At 43.6% G+C, this 24,785-nt stretch overlaps 1 protein-coding gene across 7 annotated transcripts in view; it reads left to right on the top strand.

The window, feature by feature from the left end:
* Positions 1–24,785, top strand: part of Ldlrad4 (low density lipoprotein receptor class A domain containing 4) — a 332,822-nt gene that overhangs the window by 121,999 nt on the left and 186,038 nt on the right. For 6 of the 7 annotated variants that reach the window (XM_055622721.1, XM_055622728.1, XM_055622726.1 and 3 more), the window contains one exon: positions 7,417–7,889. In XM_055622721.1, coding sequence (XP_055478696.1) covers positions 7,850–7,889 — 40 coding nt within the window. In that variant the 5' untranslated portion in view covers positions 7,417–7,849. Of the gene's footprint in view, positions 1–4,335; positions 4,423–7,416; positions 7,890–24,785 lie in introns of all 7 variants that reach the window. The other variant, XM_055622727.1, reaches the window with a different exon arrangement.

Raw genomic sequence — 24,785 nt, forward strand, 5'->3', positions numbered from 1 at the left:
CATGGGCTGGAGGTGGCCGTATCGGGTCACCCTTCTCCACATCCTGATTTGAAAGCCATTGGTAGAGGTGGTTCATGGGGACGGTGGGGCCGTAATTCCTTGGTACTTACTGGATGTTAGGGTTGCACACTCATTTTTCTGTTCAGATGTGCAACAGTACGCGGGGAAGATGGCATCCCTGTTTGTGTTTGATAGCTGAGGTCACTGAGGCTACAAGTTGGGGTGGACATTAATTCAGTGCAAAGTCACACTCACACTCAGAAGGAGACAAACCCAAGGTGGTGGCGGACTCAGAACCTGTAACTCTACTCCCCGGCCCATTGTATGTGAAGCTTTTGTGCCTTCAATGGTGCCCACTCAGGACTGCTCCAGAGTTTGAATGCTCAGGACCATCAGCCTCCTTACCTACGGTGCCCTTGGTGCTTCTAAAGTGAATGCAGGGCCAAGGCAGTACATTATTCTTTTTTCACAATTTATTCATTCTATATCCCAGTTGAAGCCCCTTCCCTCAACTTCTCCAGTCCCACCCTCCCTCCCTCTTCCCTTCATCCCCTTCCCCTAGTCCACTGATAGGGGGAGTTCTCCACTATTGCCATCTGCCCATAGCTTGTTAAGTCTCATCAGAACTGCTTGGATCCTCTTCCTCCATGGCCTGGCAAGGCTGCATAATTGGAGTGATCAGAGAGCAGTCAACAGAGTTCATGATAGAGGCAGCCCCTGCTCCCTTCACTTAGAAACTAAGCTGCCAATTGGCCACATCTGAGCAGGGTGTCTAGGTCCTTTCCATGCATGGTCCTCCGTTGGTGCATCAGTCTTTGATCTTCTAGTTTTGTTGGTCTCCTTGTAGGGTTCCTGTCTCCTCCATGTCGCTCTGTTCCTGCTCTTCTCTTCCTCTGTAAGACTCCCTGCACTCTGCCTGAAGTTTGACCCTAAGTCTCAGCATCTGCTTTGATTCCCTGTTGGGTGGATCCTTTCAGAGGACCATCTAGAGTAGATTTTTTTTCTCATCCTGGTTTTTCTCTTCCACCACTTCTATTGTTTTTCTTTTTTAATTTTTTCTTTTCTTTTTTATTTTTTATATTAATTACAGTTTATTTCCAAGTCCAATCAGTGGACTTGGAAAGGGGCAGGGAAGAGATGAGGAAGGGAGGGTGGGATTGGGAGGGAATGAGGGAGCGGGATACAGCTGGGATCACCCAGGTCTTAAAGACAGGTTTCAGTGCAGTCCAGCTCAGATTTATTGGGCACTTGCTGCATTCTGGCCTCCACAGTCAGTGCCAGAGATAGTTACAGTACCTTCAGAAGCACCTTCATGGACAGAAGGGTGGGTGAGACAGAAGAACACAGGCGCCTTGTGTGTAGAAATGTTGTTTGCTCACTCCTACCTTTCCAGCACCTGATTTCTGGCCAAAGTAATGGCCCCATGAATTGCTGATGAAATGCTGTGTACATGTAGCATTTGTGGCGTCCAATAGGTAGGAGAGCAGGATATAGCGTATCGAGGCATAGCTGTCCAGGCCTGTTGTAAGCGGGCAGCTAGAGTGTTCATCTGCCATGCCCATTTTAGCCAATTTTACCTTAAGATTTTTATTTATTTATTTATAGTGGATAAGGACTGTCCTCTAGGCTGGAGGTAGGTGTGACAGAGTCTCACTTAGCTTAGCACACACAGTCCAGGTGTCTGGGACAGGCTGGTAATATTTCATGTGACCTTTACCTGAGGGCTTTCTGACCCTTTGGCCAGCCCAGACCCTTTTCCCTTGTGGGTGTGAGCATTTGCAGGATGACCACACAGACAGTTCTGGTCTTAGGAAGCAGAGCTCACACCCCTGTTCCCCAGCTGCTGCCGAGCAGCTTTGTGCTGCGGTGTAACCCTTACCTCTAGCCTCTCGGGCACCTCCCTCACTGGCCAGCTTCCCTTGGGTCTGTGCCTGTGTAGAGCACATTGCAGTTTGGACCTAAATGCAAATCTCTGGCTATGGTCCAGGCTTTGTGGACAACAACATTCTGACTTTTGATTTGCTTCCTACCTTCTGTGATCCTCTGTAGTGTTGTCATCCGTGACATGAAGGGATCCGATAGATGGCTCCGTGGGGCTTTCTCCGCTGCTGGGTCATATAAGGCAATAATTAGACTTAGCCTATTAGTAGAGGATAGTTTCATTTTATTTATTTGATTTTTTGACAGTTCCTCCCCTCCTTATTTACAAGTTGGAATTGAGCCTCAGACAGCACATTATTTATGTTTTTTTTTTTTTAAATCCATCTTTATGTTTGCCAAAGCAGCATTTCAAGGAACGCCATGGTAATTGGTTTCTTTGCTTGCAGCTTATCTGTGTGCTTGAGTCAGAAGCTCTATGTATCACTTGCTTCCTGGATTGTCTGCCTAAAGAAGGCAGTACTTTATCCTGAAGATAAAATCAGCGCTGGTGAGCCACCCCCAGCCAGGATAGCTTTGAGATTGTAATACGAAAGCTACATGCTGTGTTATACCCGCAAGTCACAGAAACGAAAGTACCATGAACAATTCCTAGCACTCCGACTCAGCCTCCCCTAGTGGCTGGCACATGCTTCTTTGACTAGCTCAGACACCTGACACCCGTGCGGATTCTCTGTGATTTCTGCAGCACATGCCCATCAGGCATGTTCTCGTCTCCTTCGGCCAGGCGCACAGCCACCCGGGACTATTCAGATTGGAAAGAATTTCACCTCCTCGGTTTACAAAGTGAGGAAGTGGGAGTCTAGACAGGCCGACTGCCTCGACCAAGTCTGATAAATGGGGCTGGAACTCGGGAGCAGGGACGTCCCTGGGCGCTCCCTGTGTTTCTCTTAATCAAGTCCCACTTCTCCCTTTCCCTCCTTCTTCCTCCTCTTCCTTCTTCTCCTCCCTCTACCCTCCTTTCCCCCCTTCCCTCTCCCCTCTAATCTTTAGTTGGATTGGTCCTCACTCAGGTTTCAATCATCTGCACTTTGGGTAGAGAAACTGAGTGATTTTAGCCCAAGTTGGATGTGGAACCCTCAGCTTTTTTGCCCCTCACACCTGCCTCAATAAACATCATCTGCCACGTTAGGTCTTGGTTTAAAGGAAACAGCGTTTGAGAAGTTCTGGTAATGTCACAGCAGAACTCTAAAGTGTACCCTGTTTTCAGTTTAGCAACAGTGCCTAAGTTTGCTAAAGCTGAGCACCACCTCTTCAATTTTTTGGGTGTTATTTTTCTTCCCGGAACTCTTCTGGTGGGCAGAGAGTAAGAGGTCATCTGTCACAAGCCAGGTCCTGGACGCTGAGGCGCTGGAGTTTTCTGTTGCTTAGTCTGGCCGTCACCTAGGCAACAGACACTCTGCCAGTGAAACAGTCTGTCCACAGTGAAAGGAAATAAAAACACAACCCCAGTGTTGGTTCTTTGTATGCTATAATTTTTTTTTTTTTTTGACTGTTAAGTTGATTTCGAAAGAAAGGATCTACCACTTCTCTGCCAGGCTTCAGCTTCGGTGCCCACTGTGTGACCTTCCTACTTCCTGGATTGCATATCTGTTTATATCACATATTTTTTTGGTGAAAGCTAAACGAAAATGAAGTGAAATGAAGTAAAGTTTTCCTTCTTGAATGATTCCCAGGAGAACTGTATTTCACATATTTTTTTATGAATAGCTGGCAATGGCAGACTTACTCTACAACTTATTTGGTTCAGTTTCGGGAGTGTTTATGTTTTTAAAAATGTCCCTTCCTGTGGGGGTGTTTTTCCATTGAGTATGCTCTATTTCCTTAGTTACTGTTGCTCTGTTATGGAGGTGCTTCAAGACGGTTTTCAAGTGCAGTATTAAATTAATTTATTTCCTGGTTAGTCCTTTCCATCTTTCTAGGATAAACAGAACATCTGAGGAGGACTCGTGTGTGTGTGTGTGTGTGTGTGTGTGTGTGTGTGTGTGTGTGTGTGTGTGATGGCCATGGGCTTTCTGTAGAGGGTGTGATCTTGGATGTGTGGGTCAGGCAGAGCCTGTGACCTTTTGTTCTGGGTAAGTCTCCTCCTACCTTGATTATTAGTATCATTAAGCTAAAGGCATTTAGGTTTAAAGAACTATCCCAGGTCTAGAAGCTGGGGAGAACAAGAGGAGAAGAGACATGTTGGAAGTCCTGGTTCTTCTCCACATTAGGCATTTGGGCTAGTTAACTACTGCTGAACATGTTCTTTCTCTATAGTCATGGTAAGTGGGGTTAGACGTTATATTGAAAGGACTTCAAGTCAGCGGCCTGTAAAGGTCTTTTCTGGGGAGGACAGTTTGTGAAGTAAGACCACGGTAGCCCCAGTGTTCATACTTACTGTTTCACCTTCACTAGGGGGCGAAATATTCCCCCTTCCCTACGCAAGAGGACGGAGCGGAGCAGAGCTAAAGACGGCTTCTCACCTGCTTCCCCATTGCACTTGTAAGTTCAAGGCTTGGGGGTGGGTTTATATAACAGATATTTGCTGATCTCCTCTCCCTGCACCCATTTGGCCTGTGTGAGGAACACTTCTTAGGAAACATTGTGTTAATTACTTTCATTCACTGGAATATCAATTCAATAAGTGTTTCTTCCCTGGGCACCTACCAGGTAAAGGCAGTGCTCTGTGTGTGCTGAGGGGATTGGGTGAATCAAGTAGTCACTGCCCTTGTCTTCATGAAACTTGGAGCGCAGTGAGATAAATGAGGGTTCTGTGATCGGGACAGCACTATGGAGCAGACTGTGTGGAGCACTGGGAAGCCAGATGAAGGGCTGCAGGCTGCGTAGACAACCTCTGATCCCCTCATAGGCATTTTTCTCATATATTGGCTGTTTGTAAAGACTCTCTTTGTGAAACTTTCTATTCATGGCTTTAGCCATGTATCTGATATGTTTTGTTTCTCCTGATACATATTCTGGATATTTCTCCTGGTCTGAAGAACATGTAAGTATTTTCTCTAATTATATAGAGTGACCTTTTGCTCTGTTGACTGTCTCAGTAGTATGCTAGATGGTCTTAGTTTGATTTAAGTCCATTTGCTGATTTTGCCTTTTGTTTCCCCTGCTTCTAAGGCCTATGAAACAAAACAGAACAAAACAAAAGGCAATATTAACAAGTACTAAGAGTGTCATAGTTCTATCTTTGTTGCATTTGGGATTGATTTTTGCATGTGGTAAGAGATAGGGATCTCATTTTGTTTGTCTGAATATGGATCTCTGGGTTTTTCAGAGCCATTTACTAGTTGTTGTTGTTGTTTTTTCCCTTAATGTATGTGTTTGATCCCTTTGTTAAAGACCAGCTGGCGACAAATCCATGCCCTTCCTCCTGGGTTCTCCCTTCTGCTGCATGGGTCATCATCCTATTTCATGCTGGTGTGATGCTGCTTTGGAGTACCTTTGGAATTTAGGCATCTTGATGTCTCTCAGTTCTTTGCTCACGGTTTCTTTGCAATTGAATTTAGGATTTTCTTTTTTAAATTCTATTTTTGTGTGAGTATGTGTATGAGTGTTGGTGTGTCATGGGGTTTGTATGTAGGCAAAGAAGTCAGAAGAGAGAATTGGTTACCTTGGTGCTGAGGTTATAGGCAGGTGTGAGCTGCCATGTGGTTGCTGGGAGCTGAACTTGGGTCTCTTGAAAGAGCAGCAGGTACTCTCAATTTCTGAACTATTTATCCAGCTCTGGGGTTTAGAATTTGTGTGTGTGTGTGTGTCTGTGTCTGTGTGTCTGTGTGTCTGTGTGTCTCTCTGTGTGTTAAATACATTGCTTCAGATGAGGTACATTTTCTGATGCCAGGAACAGAGGAGGGTCATGAAGGCTGGGAATTCGAAGAGAAGTGAAGAGCTTCAGGCTTCAGGCACATAAGGCACACTTGATTCACCAGCCCAGGGGCCACTGGCTGGCACCCAGGCACATGGTGTCACACATGAGCCACATAGAGGCAGGCATAAAGACACAAGCAGATTGGTACAGAGGCCACATGGAAGTAGACAAACATGTATAGAAAAACACACAGGTACGCTGGCAAAATGGAGGTGAAAAGCTTAGGTCTCTGACCTCATGGCCATATTTATACAGAATTCACACACACACACACACACACACACACACACACACACACACACACAATGGCATTCTGTGAGGAACAGTTACACAGCAGAGAATCACTATTTACTTGTGGTGTGGCAGTCATTTTGTGCTGACCCACAGCTCACCAGATGGCCACATCACCTCCATCTTTGTTTAAATATAAACTGGGCTCTTGATGCCTTCTCTTCCCAACACTAGGTTTTCTTTTTCCTTCCTTTTTCTTTTTGTTTATTCCTTCTTCCCATTCTTTCTCATCCTCCCCTTTCTTACAGTCATTGTGAGTTGGAATATTTTATATCTTCCTTAGTGACTTTTCATTTATGTATAAAAATTGCTCTTATTTTTCTAAAGTGCTGATATTTTAGTTTTCAACTTTGTTAAATTTATGAGTGCTAGCAATTTTTAGTAGAGTTTTTTTTTTTTTCTGCTTATTAAAACCCAGGTATTCACAAGCAAGGACAGTTTGACTTCATTTCCAAATTAGCCACTTTCTTTTTTTTTTCTTCTTGCCTTTCTTCTGCAGTTGTGTTGAGGTATAGTGGTATAGGTAGATGTGCTGGTCTTGTTCCTAGTCTTAAAACTTTTTTAGTCTTTCCCATTGCTATGGCATTGGCTGTGTGTGTGTGTGTGTGTGTATCAGCCCTATTGCCTCTTTGTGCTGAGGTGTGTTCTTTCTATACCTAATGCTCATGAGGGGATGTTGATGTTTATCAAATGCTTTTTCTGATTCTGTTTAGGTACTTGTTTGGATTTGTCTTCTGTTGGTGGGATGTGTCATGAGTTTTGATGTCTGATGACTCATCTTTTATTTGTTAAGCTCCACTTGATCACAGTATAAGAGTCACTTCTAAAAATTCCTTCTTCTGGATCTTAATTTTCCCTTCTTGTCCTGCTGATGGCAGTTGACATGAGCTAAAACCCCTTCTAAGACTTTGGGAAATTAATTTCTGAAGAGTGTGTGTGAGTTCTAAGTAGCCCAAGGAAAGACATTTGGAAATTGTGATCTTATATCTGTTATTAAAGTGGCTTAGAAAATGGAGTATGTGGTGTATGAGGGTTTTAAATGGGGGTTTCCCTCACCCCTTACCCCAGTGTTCACAGAAGGGTCATGGTCACAAAGGCTGAGTTCCTTTTTATTTCTTAGTTTCTGTAGGCCTGTTAGTCTGCTGCTGTTCTGTTTTTGTGAGGCAAGACCTCACTATGCTGCTGAGCCTGGCTTCTGTACTCTTTTCTGCCTCAGCCTCCCAGGTATCAGGGTGATAAGTATACACCACCATGCCCAGCAGGTCTGTTGGTCTTAATGGTTTCTGAGGCCCTTGAGAAAGTGACTTCTTTCTTTTTAATTTCAGCAAGAACAGAAGCAAAGCAGAGAGAGCAGCAGATCAGAGCAGCCTGTGAACCATTTTGATGAGGCTGAGCCTGCTCACTGTGTGGAAGATGTTGGCGACCGCGAGGCCCAGGAGCCCTTCACTTTGAGGCGGGAGAGCGGATTTCAGCAGGACAGCTTCTTTGTTCCCGACCTCACCATGGCCTCAACTCTCTGGCTGGACGGCTGATGAGAGTGTGTGTCCTACATGCTGTTGGATTGTGTAGCATCCCGGTAGTGCCTGCTCTCGGGGTGTGGGAGCACAGTCAGAGGGCATCAGATGCTCCCAAAAGCTGGACCAGCAGAGTGATGGACTTGGACAGGCTAAGATGGAAGTGACCTGAGGCCTCGCCCAGGCAGTTTCTTCATCACAGGACAGCTTAAGAATTGAAACACAGGCTTGTCTGGGGAGCAGTATGCAGGAAGCTGGTTTTCAGGCCACAAATGCGTTCACAGGTGAGGACACTCTCTACTTAATGGAGGAGAAGGGGCTTTGATTTCACTGTGAGGTGGTGGGTAACAAGATTCCAAACCACTGTATGTAACGTAGAGGTGTATATAAACTGAATGCTAGGCGGAATCAAGGGTTCAGGCTGCCAAATAATACACTACTCTCTCCACCCCCACCCCTGTTCTCTAAATAGGGCTATGTCATTTGCAGAATAATGCATTAGTGTGGTTTTTTTATTGTTGGTTTTTTTTTTTTTTGGTTTTTTTTTTTTTTTTTTTTTTTTTTTTTTGTGCTAGGAAAACTCTGCAAGGAGAAATTTATCGCTGACCAGTAACCTCTCCCTTTCCAGCCTTAGTTTTTTCTCTGTGCTAAAGGTGGTGGTGGGACCACCTGACCCAGCTAACTTGGTGCTTAGGACCAGTCCTTTGTAAATGAGCCTATAGAGAGGCAGGCCATCAGGATGTAGTGTGACTCTTTACCGTCACAAAGGACATTCTAATGTCCCCTACTGGCCGCCAGTTAGCATGTTTTACAAGCAGCCTCTGAGTCTGGCTAGTGCTAGAACCATGGGGCTGAGATGCAGTGACTCTGGGTTTCATCTGATTCACTTAACACCCCGGGAAACTACTTCATCTTCTAGGCGGATGGCTCCTTGTTTATTGGGAACAATATAAATCTAGGGAAAATGGTTTTTTTTTTTTTTTATGTAAAAAAACCCAAAACCTTCTGGAACATAGGAAAATATTTTTTTTTTTATGTAAAAAGAGCCATTTTTTCCTTCATGTGTTTTACTTCAGAGGAAAGATGAGAGAACTAGTCAGAAAGTGACTTCGTTGTTCCCTCTATGGACATTGAACTGTCGCTTTTCAAATTTTGTAGTGAGAGTGGTTCAGGTTGTTGGGGTGCCTGGAGAAAAGGGGTCAAGGCTTGGAACTGAGAGCCACAGGGGCTGGACAGGACCTTCAGTTCCTTTCCGTCTCTGTGAATGAAGGTGTTCCAGGCCTCTGCTGCCCTGCTCTGAGGAAGGCTAAGAACAGTGCAGTGAGTTGAGCCCACAGAGTTCTGTTGTGGAGTTAGGTGGCCCAGCCACCTGTCTGCTCCTCATCCTCACTGTGGGAAACATGGGCTAACTCTAACATTCTCAGTGTCTCTGGCTGTGCCCTGGGGGCCTGAACTAGAGCACTTCTGCCTGGAGCTGGGGGGGGGTGGTGGTTATCCAGGATCGTGACTGAAATGATCAACACTTAGAAGACATGGACCCAAGTTAAGCCCTTTAGAATCATCTTCAGACTTCTTAGCCTGGAGTCCTTGCCTCTTAATCACTGCTCAGTCCACATACCTTTGGTTGATTTGGTTTCAAAACCTGCTTCTTCGTGGATGTCCTTCCCTTCTGTTTGGAGGGGTGACTTGAAGCCCCTCTGTGAACCACTCAGGTGTCACTTAGCCTCCTCACTACCCAGAAGGCAACTAAGGACGAGACGTGTGGAGAGATGCCTGTGAAGAGACTCTTAAAAGCAGCTCTGAGAAGAGGCGACAAGGATAGGAAAGGGAGAGGAAGTGGGACGAGACACATCTGAGGAGGGGGAGCACCAGGGTCACGACCCCAGCCTAGTCCCAGGGCAGTCACAGAGGCTGCTTCTGCTCTTAAGGATGTGACTAGTTCCTGCAGCTGCCATTTCCTTCCTAACAACCGAGGCTGCTTCCATGCTTGCCTTGCCATCCCAAGCCAGTACTGGTTCATTGTGGTTTCCACGAGCCACGTCTTGCTCTCACCACTCTTTTACCTCAAGGGGAGAGGCAGACAGGCCAACCTGTGCTTCTGTGTGAAGCAGCAAACAGAACCCCACATTCTGCCTGGAGAATCCCTGGTAGGCAGCATAGGGCTTTTCAGACATTAAAGCCCAAGCAAATGATAGTGGTTATAGTAATTTCCAGCGGTGTCCACTCCCAGCAGCGCCCCACACCCTCCTCGAGCTTGCTCAGGCCACTCTCTTGCACCTCCTCCCTAGCTCACATTTTCTTATCTTATCGCATACTTCTCTCCAGAACTCTATTTCTTTATCCCTTTATCTCTTCCTAGTTGTGTCGGCCTGCTTCAATAACAATCGCAGGAGCAATAGCAGAATTAGTGGTAAAAGGATAACTATGACTAATGTGTCTGGGAGCCGGGTGTGCTGGGCACCGTGCGGTTTGCCTGTTTCTTTTTTCTCTGTTAATCTTTACAACACCTCCGAGGCCAGTATTGTGTTTCTGGTGTTGCTGGGCCACGAAACATGATTGGCACAGCCCAGAGCTGGAAGTGCCAGTGGCCTTCTCTTTATTTTTTTCTTTAGTTAGTCTCAGCATCACTGAAATCTGCTAAGTTGGGACCTTTATCATAACAAGACCTCTGAGTTTTGTGTATATTAAAGCCTGGAAGCACAGAAAGCCAGGGTCATAGAGACAGCAGTGTTTCAAGTGAGACCAAGGATGGGCTCGGAGAGTTAGTTTCAAACAAAGGTATGCATTTGCTAGTGCCTTCGTTGACTAATCTTATTATAAGATGCTATTAGGTGCCTAGTACCATTTGTGAGAGTACATGTGTGCATTCAGGATGATGACTTTTTTAGCTTTCCCACATCTCTGGAAAGTAACTAGTGATAAAAATAAAGGACATACAAATACTTGGCTCTGGTGGTTAATCTCAATTATTAACTGATGACATCTAGAGTCATTCGAGAGATGGGCCTCTGGGGATATCTGTGGGGGATTATGTTGACTGAGGTGTATAGAGGAATTTTAAATTCAGAACATGGCTACTCTGGCAAGAGATCACATCCAAAGGCCTTCTAGGTCTCTGTGATTTGCTGACACACTGAATGGTGGTGGCATACACCTTTAATCCCAGGAGACAGAGGCAAGCAGATATCTGAGTTCAAGGCCAGCCTGGTATAGAGCAGGTTTCAGGTAAAGAAAAGCTTAGGTCCAGGCTTGGTGGTACACACCTTTAATCCCAAACAATGAAGGTAAAGTTAGTTTGTTAGAAAGAAGCACTCATTTTGAAAGTGATGTCCATTTGAGTGGCAGCCAAAGTGACGAATCAGAAAGATTTGACAGAATAAGATATGCTCAACTCTCATGAGAGGAGGGAGGAGGCAGTTTTACAGAGAGGTTACAGAGAGAGAACAGGCTAGACACAGGTAAAGACAGAATGAGCAAGAGAATGAGAAAGAGCCACAAGATTGAAACAGATTGTTGGAGTTAGTTTCAGGACAATCAGAGCAATCCAGAGGCCAAGAGAAAAGCCAGATTGAATAAGTCACCTGGGAGAAGAGTTTGAGCCAGAACAGAGCTCAGAAAGAAGTAGAAAGGATGAGATTATTCAACAATAAATCTCAGAGGCTGAAAACAGTCTGGGCCTTGATTGTATGGAGGCCTGAAGACTCCGCATAGGTTACCAGACAGAGACAATAAGTCTCAGGTGAATGAAAGTTACTTTTACAAACTGAATGTGATGGCAAATGCCTTTAATCTCAGCACTCAGGGAAGCAGAGGCAGGTGGATCGTTTTGAGGCCAGCCAGATCTACAAAGTGAGTCCAGGACAGCCAAGGCTACACAGAGAAACCCTGTCTCAAAAGAAAAAAAAAAAGGTTACTTTTACAGAAAATTTATAAAAGGTTACTTTTACAGAGGTGAGAAGATGTGGGTGGCACCATTCCCTAGGACAGGATGCAGTACTGTATGTAAAGGAGCATTCATCACTCTCTGCTTTTTGACTGTGAATATCATGTGACCGGCTGCCTCAAGATTCTGCTGTTCTGACTTCTCTGTCACAGTGGATTGTAACACTAGTCTGTGAGCCAAAATAAGACCATTCTCCCTTCAGGTGCTTTTGTTAGGAAGTTTTAACTGTAACAACAGAGAAGGTAACTAAGACAGAAAATTGATAGTGAGAAATGGGGCCTTTGCTGTAATAAACTTCGTGATTCTCCGGGAGGAATGTGAAAGGATTTGGGAAATTGCATACTGTAAAGCAGAGCTTATGAGTGGTTCTCAGGGATATTTTGGAAGACAAGATTGGCAGGAAATGTGAACTGTAGAGGCTTACCTCCTAAGGATTTAGTGATGAACAAAGGCTATCAAGAACTGAGATAGGGGCCTTTCTTGTGATTTTATAAGTTATGTTTATCTATCTGTTTATGCATGGTCACACATGTGCCATGGATGTGTGTGGAGCTCAGAGGACAGCTTAGTGGAGTCAGTTTTCTCCTTCCACCACTTAGGTCCTGGGGATCAGACTAAGTCTTGATGGCAAGTACCTTTATCCACTGTGCCATCTCAACAGCCTACTCATGTTTTTTTTGTTTTTTTTTTTTGTTTGTTTTGTTTTTTGTTTTTGTTTTGTAAAACATGTGGTTCCATTCTGTGTCCTGAGAGCTCAAATCAAGTTGGGTTTTAAAGTATTGGACTAACTTATTTGGCAGAAGACATCTGAAGACAGGACAACATTTAGGCTGGTGCTGAGAAAGCAGCTGTGATTGTTACAGAGGGTCAACACTGTTGAAAAGAAGCCTGCATTGCACTAGGACATAAGAATGGTGTCTCAAGGGCAAAACACCACCTACCAAAATTCATTTGAAAGAAGATAGCCTAAATACAGTCCAAAGCGAACATGAGACTTTGAAGACTAGGGTGTGAAGGTGATGCTACAAAATGATGTGTTGGTTGTCAAGCTGACCCTCGGTAGAATTAGGATGGTTAATTCAGTAGTCACTTGAGATCTACAGTCACTGGGATTATCTTGACTAGGTTGAATGAGGTAGATAGACCCACCTACTGTGGGAGACATCATACTCTGAGCTAGGATCCAGTACTATACAGAAGGGACACCAAGAACTGGGTACACCATGTCTCTTTTCTTGACTGTGGGTGGCACGTAGCCAGCTGCCTCAAGCTCCTGCCGCTCTGACTTCCTTGTTGTGATGGACTGCATCCTTGCACTGTGAACCAAAATGAACCTTTCTCCCTTAAGTTGCTTTTGTCAGGATGTTCTATCAAGTACTAGGAAAAATAATTAAGAAACTGGGTACCCTGGAGGGACCTACTATAGCTTTGGCTCATTTTCTTAGTTCCCTGTCTCTTCTCTTCTCTTTTTTTTATGGCGTCACTGCAACAGTTTCTATGACATAGGATGGAAGGGATTAAGCTTTTCATTCGCGTTGCATGAGCAACACTTGAAAGCAAAAGAAAGCTACTGCCAACCTTCTTAGTTGGTTTTGTTCTTTAGTTTTATCCTACATACCATTTCACATGCTTTTGGAGTTGAAGACAGCAGTGACTTTGCTAAATGTCTGGGTTAATAGAAAAGAATGTTGCTTTATGTGCTCTAATTGGTGTCCTTAGCATTAAGTTTTGTTTTGGGGCAAGGAAAAATCAAGATGCTACTAATCATACCTCAACAGAACTTGTCACATTATCACTTACAAAGCAATTGTTGGGAGGCTGACACTCAGGAGACTGCAGACTGCCTGTGGGAAGAGTGGGTGGCTCTGAAGCTGTGTCTGCGGGGGGGGGGGGGGGGAGGCCACTGCTTGCTTGAAATGTGTGAAATTGAAGGTGGTGAAAACTTAGGAACCCTTTCACCTTCCCCCACCAGGCGGTTAGAAGTCAACTCCCATCTTTTGTTCTGAGCGACTGTACCTCTATCCATAGATTCAGACCATCTTCTCACTGGTGTTTTTCTTGGGCTAATTTTGTGGATAGGAATTGATACACTGTTTCTAATGTTCTCAGAGCATGTTGATTAATTATCTTAGCTGCTTAGATGGAACTTTGTAGCAAAAACCAAAATCCTCCCTTTGTAAGCAACATCTGCTCATTGTAAGAATATTTGGAAAGCACAGACAAGCCAAGAGAAGAAAATGAGTTACAGATGTGTGCTCGTACAGATGTTTCTCTGTGTTAATATTCTAACTTAATTTCAGTCTTTTCCCCTTTTTCTTCATACAGAGCTGCATTAATGCATGTTCAATTTTATAAGTGGATCATTCACTTTTAGTATTATATTATGAACATTTTCTTTATAAATATGGTTTTAAATTACTGCATAATATTCTTTTATACACCTGACTTTTAAAATCATGTCCCCATTGTTGAATACACACCTTTTACCTTAATGGATACTTTCATACGAAAAGGCCCTTCTGTAGACTTGTTTCCTTAGGATAAGCCCCCAGAACAGAATTAAGGGTCTAACGTAGTAAAATTTATTAACGCTTATGATTCCATTTCCAAAGAGCTTTGGTTAATCCTTACCTTTGAGGCAGTGTTAACATCAGTTTCTTTCACTTGCCAGTTGCTAGTTTACAGCCAGGGTGATTAAAATTAGTGGTCTGATCTCCAGCATTCAGCTGAGGTGGAGAGAGGCCTGCCTGCCTCCCACATACGATTCAAGAAACTGTGGAACAAGCTGTTCTCTGAGCAGGCCCACCACTGCATGTTAGCCTGAGCACCTCCATAGTTAGTACTGTGGGCTAGTTAGAAACTTGGGTGGGCTTAATAATACTGTTTTTATTCTTCCGGGTAGTCTTTATTCCCAACTGTCGTTTGTTGAAGCAATCATGTAATGTCGATAAATAGACTCCTGAAAGACAAGACACTGTGTTCAAAACAAAGACCTGGTGCCTCTGGGCAGAGAGAAATAAGACTTTTAGGTGGTGTCAGCCTCTATCTTAGACTTCCTGAGACTGTTGGAGATGGCCTGAAGCTTACTATATTTTGGAGTAACTACTTGGTAAACATCCTGCTGAGGTCGAGAATCTGTGTCTTCTCTGTCTCTGATACCACACTTAGACTCCTTAAAGATTTTGCACAGTTTTTATAGGCTTAAAGGGATCATTTCAGTGATAGGAGAAAACTCATTTAACCACAGAAAGCTGTGCAAGAGGACCAGATTTCTGTAGTATTTATAGCAAGCCTTTCTTGTGTTTATTTTACCCATAAGGAGGATCAGAGTCAATTTCATTGTCTTTGGATATCTGAAAGGAAGCTCTTTCCTGGTGCTGGTGGCCATGTGGCTTTAGCTACTACTGAGCAGAAGGGAAGAACTCTTGAACTGAAGGGTTGGGATGCTCCTTTACCCTATCGACTCCGAGTGGGTGGATTTGGTCTTCCTGGAGGTATGGCTAGCATTCCACGCACACACAGGAATGACACTGTTCTGAAGGCTCTGGACAGTTCCTTTTGCCCACCCCAGAACTTCAGCTTCCAGTTCTTTGCTGTAGTCTTTAAGCCCCTGCCTTTGGGATAAGCCATAGATGACATCAGCTCACACTTCTCAAAGTTGCCTGGAGCGTTTCTTTTAAAAGATCCTGCAAACCGTTTCTCAAAAGAAGGAGTGAGGGAAGTTTCGTGAACAAAATCTTGGAAAAAATATCTTTGGACCATGCCCTAGTTGCTAAGTAGATGACATGTGTTCTTACTGCCCTAAGGGGAAGGGGCCATTTGTCACATTTCCCCTGGGAGTTCCCAGGCTTCTCAGTGTCTGCCAGCCCTAAGGGACAGAGCAGCCTCCTCTTCTGTTGTTCTGAGTTACCAGAAACTTCCGGCAAGACTTGTACTTAGACTCGTGCTGTTTGCTTCCCATTACCTAATCTGTGAGGTCCTGAGGAGCAGGGCCACACGCTAGTACTTAGTAGAAAGAAAGCTGCAGAGCTGGGTGCAGTGGGCTTGACACGGGTGATATATGGTCTTACAATGGCCTAGTGTCCGTTTTATGAGAGACGGAATGGGGAAATGTGCAGGCTTTATCATCTAAGCTTACTTTGTGATGAAATTTCAAAAACTTGACTGTGTCCTTCTGGAATTCCTCTAGTGTTGAGCATGACATGTATTTTTCCACAGAGCTGATAAAAGAGGCTTTGTACCAGGGGCCTTTCGCATACGCAGTCTCCTAAAATCTTTGAGGCGCCCCCGGAAGGTGATAGATTATGCTGCTTCTCTCTCTCTGTTTTTCTTTCTTTTCTTTTCTTTTTTTTTTTTTTGTAAACTTGGCATAAGCTACAGTCATCTGGGAAGAAGGAACTGCGATTGAGAAAATGTTTCCATCAGATGGGCTTGCAGGCAAATCTGTGGGGCATTTTCTTGATTAATGATGGATGTGGGAAGGATAAGCCCTCTCAGGCAGGTGGTCCTGAGTTGTTTAAGAAAGCAAGCTGAGTGAGCCACGAGCAGGCCCTCGGGTGGCCAATCCACTTGCTACTGCATGAAGCTCGCTTCTCTGTAAAGTGCTGGTCATGCTCCTTTCAGCCTCAAGACCACTTACACAGTGACAGCCTTCTTTGCATCATGATATTTATTTGGGGGCGGGGTAGGATGGTTAGATTTTTAATTGAAAATATTTTTTCGTGCAATATATTTGGATCAGCTTCCTCTCCCTCATCTCCTTCAGGGTCCTCCCCACCTTCCCACTTGTCTGCTTTTATGCCTTTTTTTCTCTCTTTAGAAAACAAATAGGCAAATGAGAAAGAAAAAAAAATAAAACAAACCAGAGTAAAACAAAGCAAACAAATAAACAGAAGAAAACAACAAAGAGAAGCATGAGAAACACATCATAGACACACACCCACATAGGCGTACACACACATACTTGTGTGTACAAACACACGCAAACACAAAACTGGTAAAAAAAAAATTACAAAATTGGGAACTATAATATATAAGCAAAAGAGCTGTAAGGTAAAAAAAATGGCCAAACAAAGCATTATGAGACAGAAACATCTCCAAAATGCCATTGGATTTTGTATGTATGAGTGTGTTGTCCATCTATTGCTAGGCCTATAGGACTGCCTTTAACTATTGTTCGTGTAACCACTGAGACTCTGTTATAGAAACCTGATATTTTCCTTTGTAACTGGTTATTAACTGGAGATAACTTCTGGGTTAGGGATGAGGGTTTATGTCCAATTCCCCTCTCGGCACTACACAGACTTCCTGGGGTGCAGACCTGTGTAGGCCCTGTGTATGCTGAACAGTTTCACTCCTGTTGTGTCTGAAAGGCACTTTTTCCCTGGTGTCTTCCATCTCCACTGGCTTCCACAATCTTCCTGCCCCCTCTTTGCCATACTTGACTGAGCCCCAAGGGGAGGGGGCTTGATGAAGACATCCCATTTAGGACTGAGTGTTTCCTAAAGTCTCCTACTCTCTGCACCTTGTCCAGTTACGGTTCTCTGTATTTGTACCCATCAGCTTCGGGGGGAAGCTTTTCTAATGACTAAGCAAGTCCCTGACCCATGAGTAGAGTGGAAATGTTGCTAGATGTCATTCTATTGCTCTGCTCAATTAGAAGAACAGTAGTATTTGATTTTCCCTCTAGGTGCATGGCCTATCTAGTCCCTGGTTGTTGGACACCTGAGCAGTATTAGACATGGGTTCAATAGCATGGAGTTTGGCTTTAATCCAATCAAGCAGCAGTTGGCTCTACCTATGACTGTTGTGCCACTATTGCCCTAGTGTCTGACGCAGAGAGGTTACCGCTGTAGATGGAAGGGTTCATTGCCGGGCTGGTGTTTGCTTCTTTCCTTTGTTAGCATGTAGAGTACCTTCTACATCATGAACAGTAAGAGTGAAAGCTCTAGTTATGCATCGGCTCCACTTCTCTGTGTTCAACGAGAGACATAGGTATTGTTTTCAGTAAAGTGTTTGGAGATCGCGGATGGGTGTAGATTGGCGACATACATGCTAGCCCCAGAATCTGTTTCTTCTTGGGTAACAAATAAGAGTGGTGTTAGAGACAGTGAAACAATTTAAGCCAAGAATTGTAACATTGGGCCATTGCTAGCTTCTCTGTATGTGCTTCTGTGTTATGCCAGCCCAAACTGTGTTTGTTTCATCAGAACTGCTTTTATTCCGGATTTAATTATGTGTACCCCTTTGTTTCTGGGGCATTTTCATCAACCATTGCCCTGACCCTTTGAGGATTACAGAATTTTTGTAACAAAAAGTCTGACCTTCCTGCCTTCATCTATGGGGTCTCCGCTCCTGGTTTGAAGCACACAGGAGGCTAGGTGTTTTGGTTGAGGCAGTGTTTTCTGGGCATGGTAGATCAGCCCACCTTCAGAGCTGTGGCCAAATCCTCATAGAGACAGGCATAGAGGGAAAGGATAGGCCACCAGTGCTGAATCATTGTCACTGACATTGACAAACCTGGAAGTTGAAGAGACCACATGGGGGCGTTGCCCTTTCAGAGAAATGCGGATTTTCGGCAGCGTGATCAACAAGAAGTGTGCAAAAAGTTGGACAGTTGGGTACCAGGAATGGCTTTGTGTGTGTATGTGTTTTAGATCTACCTGTAAGACTGGTTCTGTTCATTTAGCCAAGACAATGATATAAAACCAACAGTGGTTATCATTATAGACTTGTGTCTACCAGTGAGATGGCAACGGGACTCTTGATTCCTTCTAAGGGATCTCATTCTGAGTTTGCCTTTCTCCAAGAAACAAGATCTTTTCTCCTGCCCCCTCCTCCATGACACATACACCTTTCAAGAACTTTCTGCAAGAGCCTTCCAAAAGATATTTAAATGAGCAATGTTCTAGGATATGAACTTGTCCTAAGAGTTCTGTGCTTTTAGCCAGAGGGAGAAAGGATAGCTCTGTGTTTACATAGAAGTAGCCTCAGAGTCAGATTACCTGGGTGCAAATGATGGCTCTTCTACATCTGTCTGTGTCATAGTGGGTGAGAAGCAAGTTTTCTGTGCCTCACTTTGCTCGCTAAGGGAAAAAGGATAATATCATTTAAAAGGCTGTTGAGGGGGAACACTCCATGAATTTACAGGGATAAAGCAGTTAGAACTATGCAGAGGCATGGCAAGCCGGCGACATGAGTGATGCTACCGAGAGCGTGGCTTTAGGGTTTCAAGAGGCTGTTGGCTATAGACTCATTGACAGCTGGAAGTTGGCTGCCTCTGAAAAGTTTAGTCTGCTAAAAGTTTAGTTCTGCACGTGGTAGCATATTTGCTGGTGAGACCTGGGTCATTTCTCAAAGAGCGGCCTCTTAACAAAGAGGCTTTTCACACTGGCAGCACTGGAAGTCATGATGCACGCTCGTGTGAACATACACTTTCTGGTTAAAAATTTGTTGAACCACCATAACAAATAACAAAATAAGCTTCGGATTCTTGTATACTTCTTCTAAGTTGAGCTAACGTCTCTATGCAATGTTCAGAATGGAGCGGTTCACTGATTTCATTCCACAGTTCTTTATTACATACATATCGTTTGGATATGGTTTGTTTTGCTAATTGTAGCAATGAAGAGAAATAATTCCCATTACATGTCCATAAACAGTTGAGGCGCTGTCTTTGTCTTTTCTGCTGCCTCCTCCCTGTTGTCTTATGTGGTTCTCAGAAATGTTCTTGAGCCTGGAGACCATTGACCTCGGTCCTCTTGTTGATATTCATTGTCTCTTTTACTAAAGTAAGAGTGTCCAACCATTTGAATGAAGAATTATCTTAGACTACTTAAAAATTCTTAGGTACTTGGGGAGGTGCTGGAAATGACTTTCAAAACAGGGGAAAAGAAGTCATTTAGTAAGATACAGTTTATTTTGATGACGAGCTTCTTTGGGGTCTTATCACTGTCATCTCCATATTGTGTGTGTGTAAGAGGTATTTGTCTTGCAAATAAAAATGCTATGGATTTAAAAAGTGCAGTCAGTGCACTTTTTGATGTCCTGTAAGATCACAGAAACAGAAAGAATTTCTGTTTTTAGCAGGAATTTGGACATGGATTATACATACTTGTGAGTTTATCAGGATCCAGGAACATGGGTGTGTGTGATCTTTCTTTTTTTTTTTTAATTCATTATTAATTACACTTTATTCACTTTGTTTCCCCCCCTGTGGTTCCCTCCCTGATCTTTCTTTTCTTACACATTCTGTGTAAACACTTGGCTTGGGTGGAGCCTTGCTTTCTCCTGTAAGGATGAATGGATGGGTTTTATGTAGTGGTCCATAAGTCCTCGATTGATTTATTTGACACATATGTACTGAGCACTTGCTGTATCCGAGGCACTGTGGTCAGTATCATGGCACAGGATGAATAAGAGAGAGCCAGGTCTCACATTCATGGACTTGCCACTGCATCTGTAGAGACAGCTAACTGAGACCTTGACCCAAAGCTCACATAATTTCCAAAAGCAGCCACATCTTACAGGAGCTGAGCTGGAGTTCGAAGATGAGGCTGCGGCAGCATCACCAGTATTGCTGCAAAGCCCGTTACCAACGAGACGATGTGGCAGGGCCTCTCGAAGGTCCGGTATGAAGGAGAATGTGAAACCTGGGCTTGCAATAAGGACAGAGATGGGGTTTCAGAAACCACATGACAGTCATCCAGATGGCCACATGCTCAGAGGCAGGCTGGACACTTGGATAGTAGCTTGGCTTTTTTTTTTTCCTCCCAGAGGGAGAATCTATAAATATTAACTAGTGATATACATATATATATACACACACACATACATATATATATATACACACACACACATCACATTATATCTTTTTCTTAAATCACTGCTTTGTAAAAACATTGTTCACTTCCCAGACACTGATTCCACGAAAATACCTTAACTATTCAGTCACTCTAGTGCCTGTATTTCCCGGCACCGTGTAAGCACATTGCTCAGACATGCTGGTAGAAGTTGTAGGAGAGACGGCAGTGTGGCTCAGCACATTCCCATCGTTAATCATTGAGAACCGTGAGCCGGTCCAGTGGAGCCGCTCCGTGGGGCTGGCAGAACCCGGGCGTCTTTGCAGCAGCAGAGTTGAGGGACAGGAAAGAAACAGCAGCTACCTCCCTGGCTCTTTGCAGGCTGTGATTTGGGGTCATCCCCGTGTAGAATGGCACCCACTTTCAGCCCTGGTTTTCTTCACCCAACCTGGACCAACCTCACCCATGCCAGGTTGTTTCTCAATACATAGCCCTCTTAAGATTCCCCTCTTCTCCGGCAGGTAACACCACCACCAGCCCACATCGGAATTTATCCTCACACTTGCCTTTACCAACAGTTTCCAAGGGGAATATGTCCTCATATGGGGAGAGCAGCTCAGTGACACAGCAGTGGCTCTTCGCCAAGGTGGTCCTCAATCTTGACATACTCTGTCACTTCTCACTTAGAATGAGAACATCTGATACATACTTAAAATATATGATACATATTTAAAACATACATAAAATCATATTTTTATCATGAAAGACTGCTTTTCAAAAAGATAGGAATGAAAAAATGTGCTGCTTTTCTTTCTTTTTTTTGAATTTTATTTTATTTCCTGTTTTCCATTTTCTCTAGAGGTTCTTGGCCATTGGAGCTCCTTTGCTTGTCCCTTGTGATTTTCTTGGTTTCTGTGGTGAAGTGAGGTACCCTCTCCTGCTCATTGTTTTAAAAGCCAAAGGACCCTGCTGCTCCGACCCAGACTTGTGCTTTCCTTACCTGTTTCCAGAGACTTCCGGGTGTAGCGTTAATGTTGCCCAAGAGCTAAAACTCGTTTATCACAGGAACGTTTGCTTGTTTCTTGGAACATGGAAAAGGTTTACACTCTAGATAAATTACCAAAATGTATTTTGGGCACTGTAGGGATTTTTTTAAACTAAAAAAATTTAAATTTTTTAGAGTTTGCAATTTTAGGGATTTGTTGTTTTTTTTTTTAAGTCTGCATATAATATTTTTGTAAATAAAGTCAGCAGTTCCCACATAAGTAATTTGTAAGACCTTGCAGAGAGTTTTTTAAAATTTTCTTTTGATTCCTTCATTTTCGTTTTTTATGTGCATTGCTGTTTTGCTCGCCTGTGGATCCATGTGAGGGGAGTGTATCCCCTGAAATGGGAGTTACAGACAATTGTGAGCTGCCACGTGATGCTGGGAATTGAACTAGAGTCCTCTGCAAGAGCAGTCAGTGCTCGTGACCTCTGAGCCATCTCTTCAGCCTGCAGATAGTTCTTTTGGATTCTTAGTTAGTGTGCATAATGTGTGTGTGTGTGTGTGTGTGTGTGTGTGTGTCTGTGTGTGTCTGTGTGTGTCTGTGTGCGCGCGTGAGAGAGGGAGGGGGAGAGAGAGATTGCCGGCATGTATGCTATGCAGAGTATTTGGAGGTCAGCTGTGGCCTGTGGTAGATTCTGAGGTTTGAACTTAGGTCAGGCTAGCAAGGCAAATGCTTTTATTCACTGAGCGGTCTCTTGTTGGCCGGACAGTTTCATAGATAGCAGTTAGCAAACATGTATCGAAAGAGCGAAACAACCAGCTACCTAGAATGATTTGAGGACTTTCCCTTCATTCGAATTCCGACTTGGCAAACTCACAATGTTGACGAATGAATGAATTCCAAGCAAGAAAGAAATGGTTCATCAAAAGGCTCTTCTCAAACATTTGGGAAAGGATGAGGAAAACAGGCTATGGCACTTAGAGGTGACATGTTAGAAGGGATTGCTTCCACACTGGCTGATACCATCAAAACTTAGAAAGATAGCAGTATTAAAACGTGGCAGTGCTGTCCTCAGATAGCACATGGCTAATGAGAACAGCACACCTTTATGCTGAAAGGCTATGCAGCTGTTAGTGAACGACATTTGGGAACAATTGTCTTGACCTTGAAAAGCTCCTAAAAATTTGAAAAGCTGGCCCAGTTTTAGGGTGTGCACACTTGTGATCCCTGTTACTTGGGAGTCTGAGGCAGGAGGATCTTGAATTATAGACTGGCCTTGTTTCCATAGTCAGAATTTGTCTGAAGAATTGGTCAGTAAATAAATACATAAATAAGCATTTGAAAAGTTTGCCATAAAACAGCTAAAGAGAGTTTTTTTTTTTTTAAATGCTCAGAATGAAGGCTTCAGGTGTGTCAAGGAGCAATAGAAGGAGGAAATTTTACTCCCTTGCATTTCCTCATTTGTATCTTCTCAATTTTTCATTTCTAAAGTAGAATTGGAGGCTGGAGGAGGATGCTTGGATGAAAAAGCGGGAACATCCAGGTGTTCGCTGTTTTGGTGAAGTGTGCAGACTCAGTAACTGAGCTGCCACCATACGGATAGAAGTTAGATGTGAGAACTCTGCTTAGTCCAGCCTCCCTGGGGCAGTGTGTCCCAGGCAATGACCTTTCCCCTTCTTTATGAGTACAGGTTAGTGAGAGATACAACAATTCCAATACTGTGGCTTCTAAGCTAATGTCCTATAAGGTCTGACGGATAACAGGAGCTTGGAAATCTCTACAGAACTTCTTGGATGTGTAGTTTTAAATCCTGAACCTGAAAATCCCTCTGGCTGGTGGTATATGGACTGAAACACAGGCCACACTGTCCTTCAGAAGTTTTGGTGTTAGGTTTTTCTGCATTTGCTTGTTTTATTTTACCCCCTAAAATGGGTATCCAGATATGTGCATAGGCTAAAAGCGCAGTGCTACTATGACCATAGTGTGGGCCTTACGTTTGTATACAATAGCCTGAGAGCCCATGAATCTTCTAGATTATCCTCCCACATTGGCACAGCTAAGTTCCTGAATGCCAGGTATTATGCTTAACATATAATGAACCAGACAGATATGGTTTACTTACATGGGGTATGGGTCTATATCCAGTTTATACACCTAGAATAAACAAAAGGTACTCAGGAAGGAAACACAAAGGCAGAGGTTGGCAGGCCTCTATGAAGTCAAGGCATGGTCTACATAGTGAGTTCAAGGACGGCCTGGTCTACAGAGTGTGAGTTCCAGGCCACTTACATAGTGAGTTCTGTCAAAAAACAAAACAAAACCCACAAAAAACAAAACAACAAAAAAGATAACAAAACCCCTACTCTCCTTATTCTTTTTTGCAACCTCTTAAGCAAGGTTTCCTTGCCACTGAGGTAAGTATGTTTTATTGTTATTTTAAATTTATGTTAAGATTCTTTAAATAATTATAAGTATTCAGGGCCCATTTTCATATCCACTTGGTTATCTTTGATAACTCAGGAACACATGCAAAGAACTGAAATTGAGCATAATGAAAGTACAGTGTGTTAGACACCTAATGAGTTGCTTTGATATAAAAGTAGGTGTGGCTGATTTGAACTCTGAGTACCCTTTCTTTCATAGGCATGTTACTCCCTGTTCACGACCCCCTGCAGCCCCCTGGGAAATGTCCCGCAGTATGTGATAATAGTGACAGGCCATTTTATTGGCTACCATTTTCTTATATAACATGGGTCAGACGCTGCACCAGGCACTTTATATAAAGTCCCTACTGGACACAAAAAAACACTTTAGAGACGTGGGCGTTTAACTCGCTTTAGACAAGAAAAACAAAGACTCCAAGAAACAGTGCAACTTGATGTCAGAGTTGGAATATGTATCCAAGTTAACCCCAAATCATGACCTAAACATAAAGAATACACGATCTTAGACTAGCACGCAAGGAAGGGAAGATAAAAGGTAACAAGTCCATGGCTAGCTCCTTAAACAGGATATTATCACAATTCCAGCTTAGCCACAAAGCAGCTCCCCCCCCCCCCCCATTATGTTTGTGTTTTGGGCATGGAGGATGGTTTGAATGAGAGGTGTTACTGTGTGTAGACATAAGTATTTTGACCACTTCGGGCATCTTCCTTGCTGTGATAAGTTTTAGCACACGCAGGCGTTTGTGCTGCCATGGGCTGATGTGGAAGGTGTGTGGGTGACACTGTTTGAGCAAGTCCTGAAGAACTCCTGGACGCTCTCCCGTCAGCCTCTTGCCCTCTGCTCTCCAAAAAGGGCAGTTTTTTTGTTGTCAGAGACGATGTCTTCATTTCCTTTCTTTAGATTGAGTAATGAATTCCTGATGGTTCTTTCTATGTGAGTTTTTAAGTGCCAATTATATATATATATATATATATATATATATATATATATATATATATATAT

The sequence above is a fragment of the Psammomys obesus genome, unplaced genomic scaffold, assembly GCF_907164565.1.
Source record: "Psammomys obesus unplaced genomic scaffold, mPsaObe1.curated_primary_1811, whole genome shotgun sequence".
NCBI classification, from domain to species: domain Eukaryota; kingdom Metazoa; phylum Chordata; class Mammalia; order Rodentia; family Muridae; genus Psammomys; species Psammomys obesus.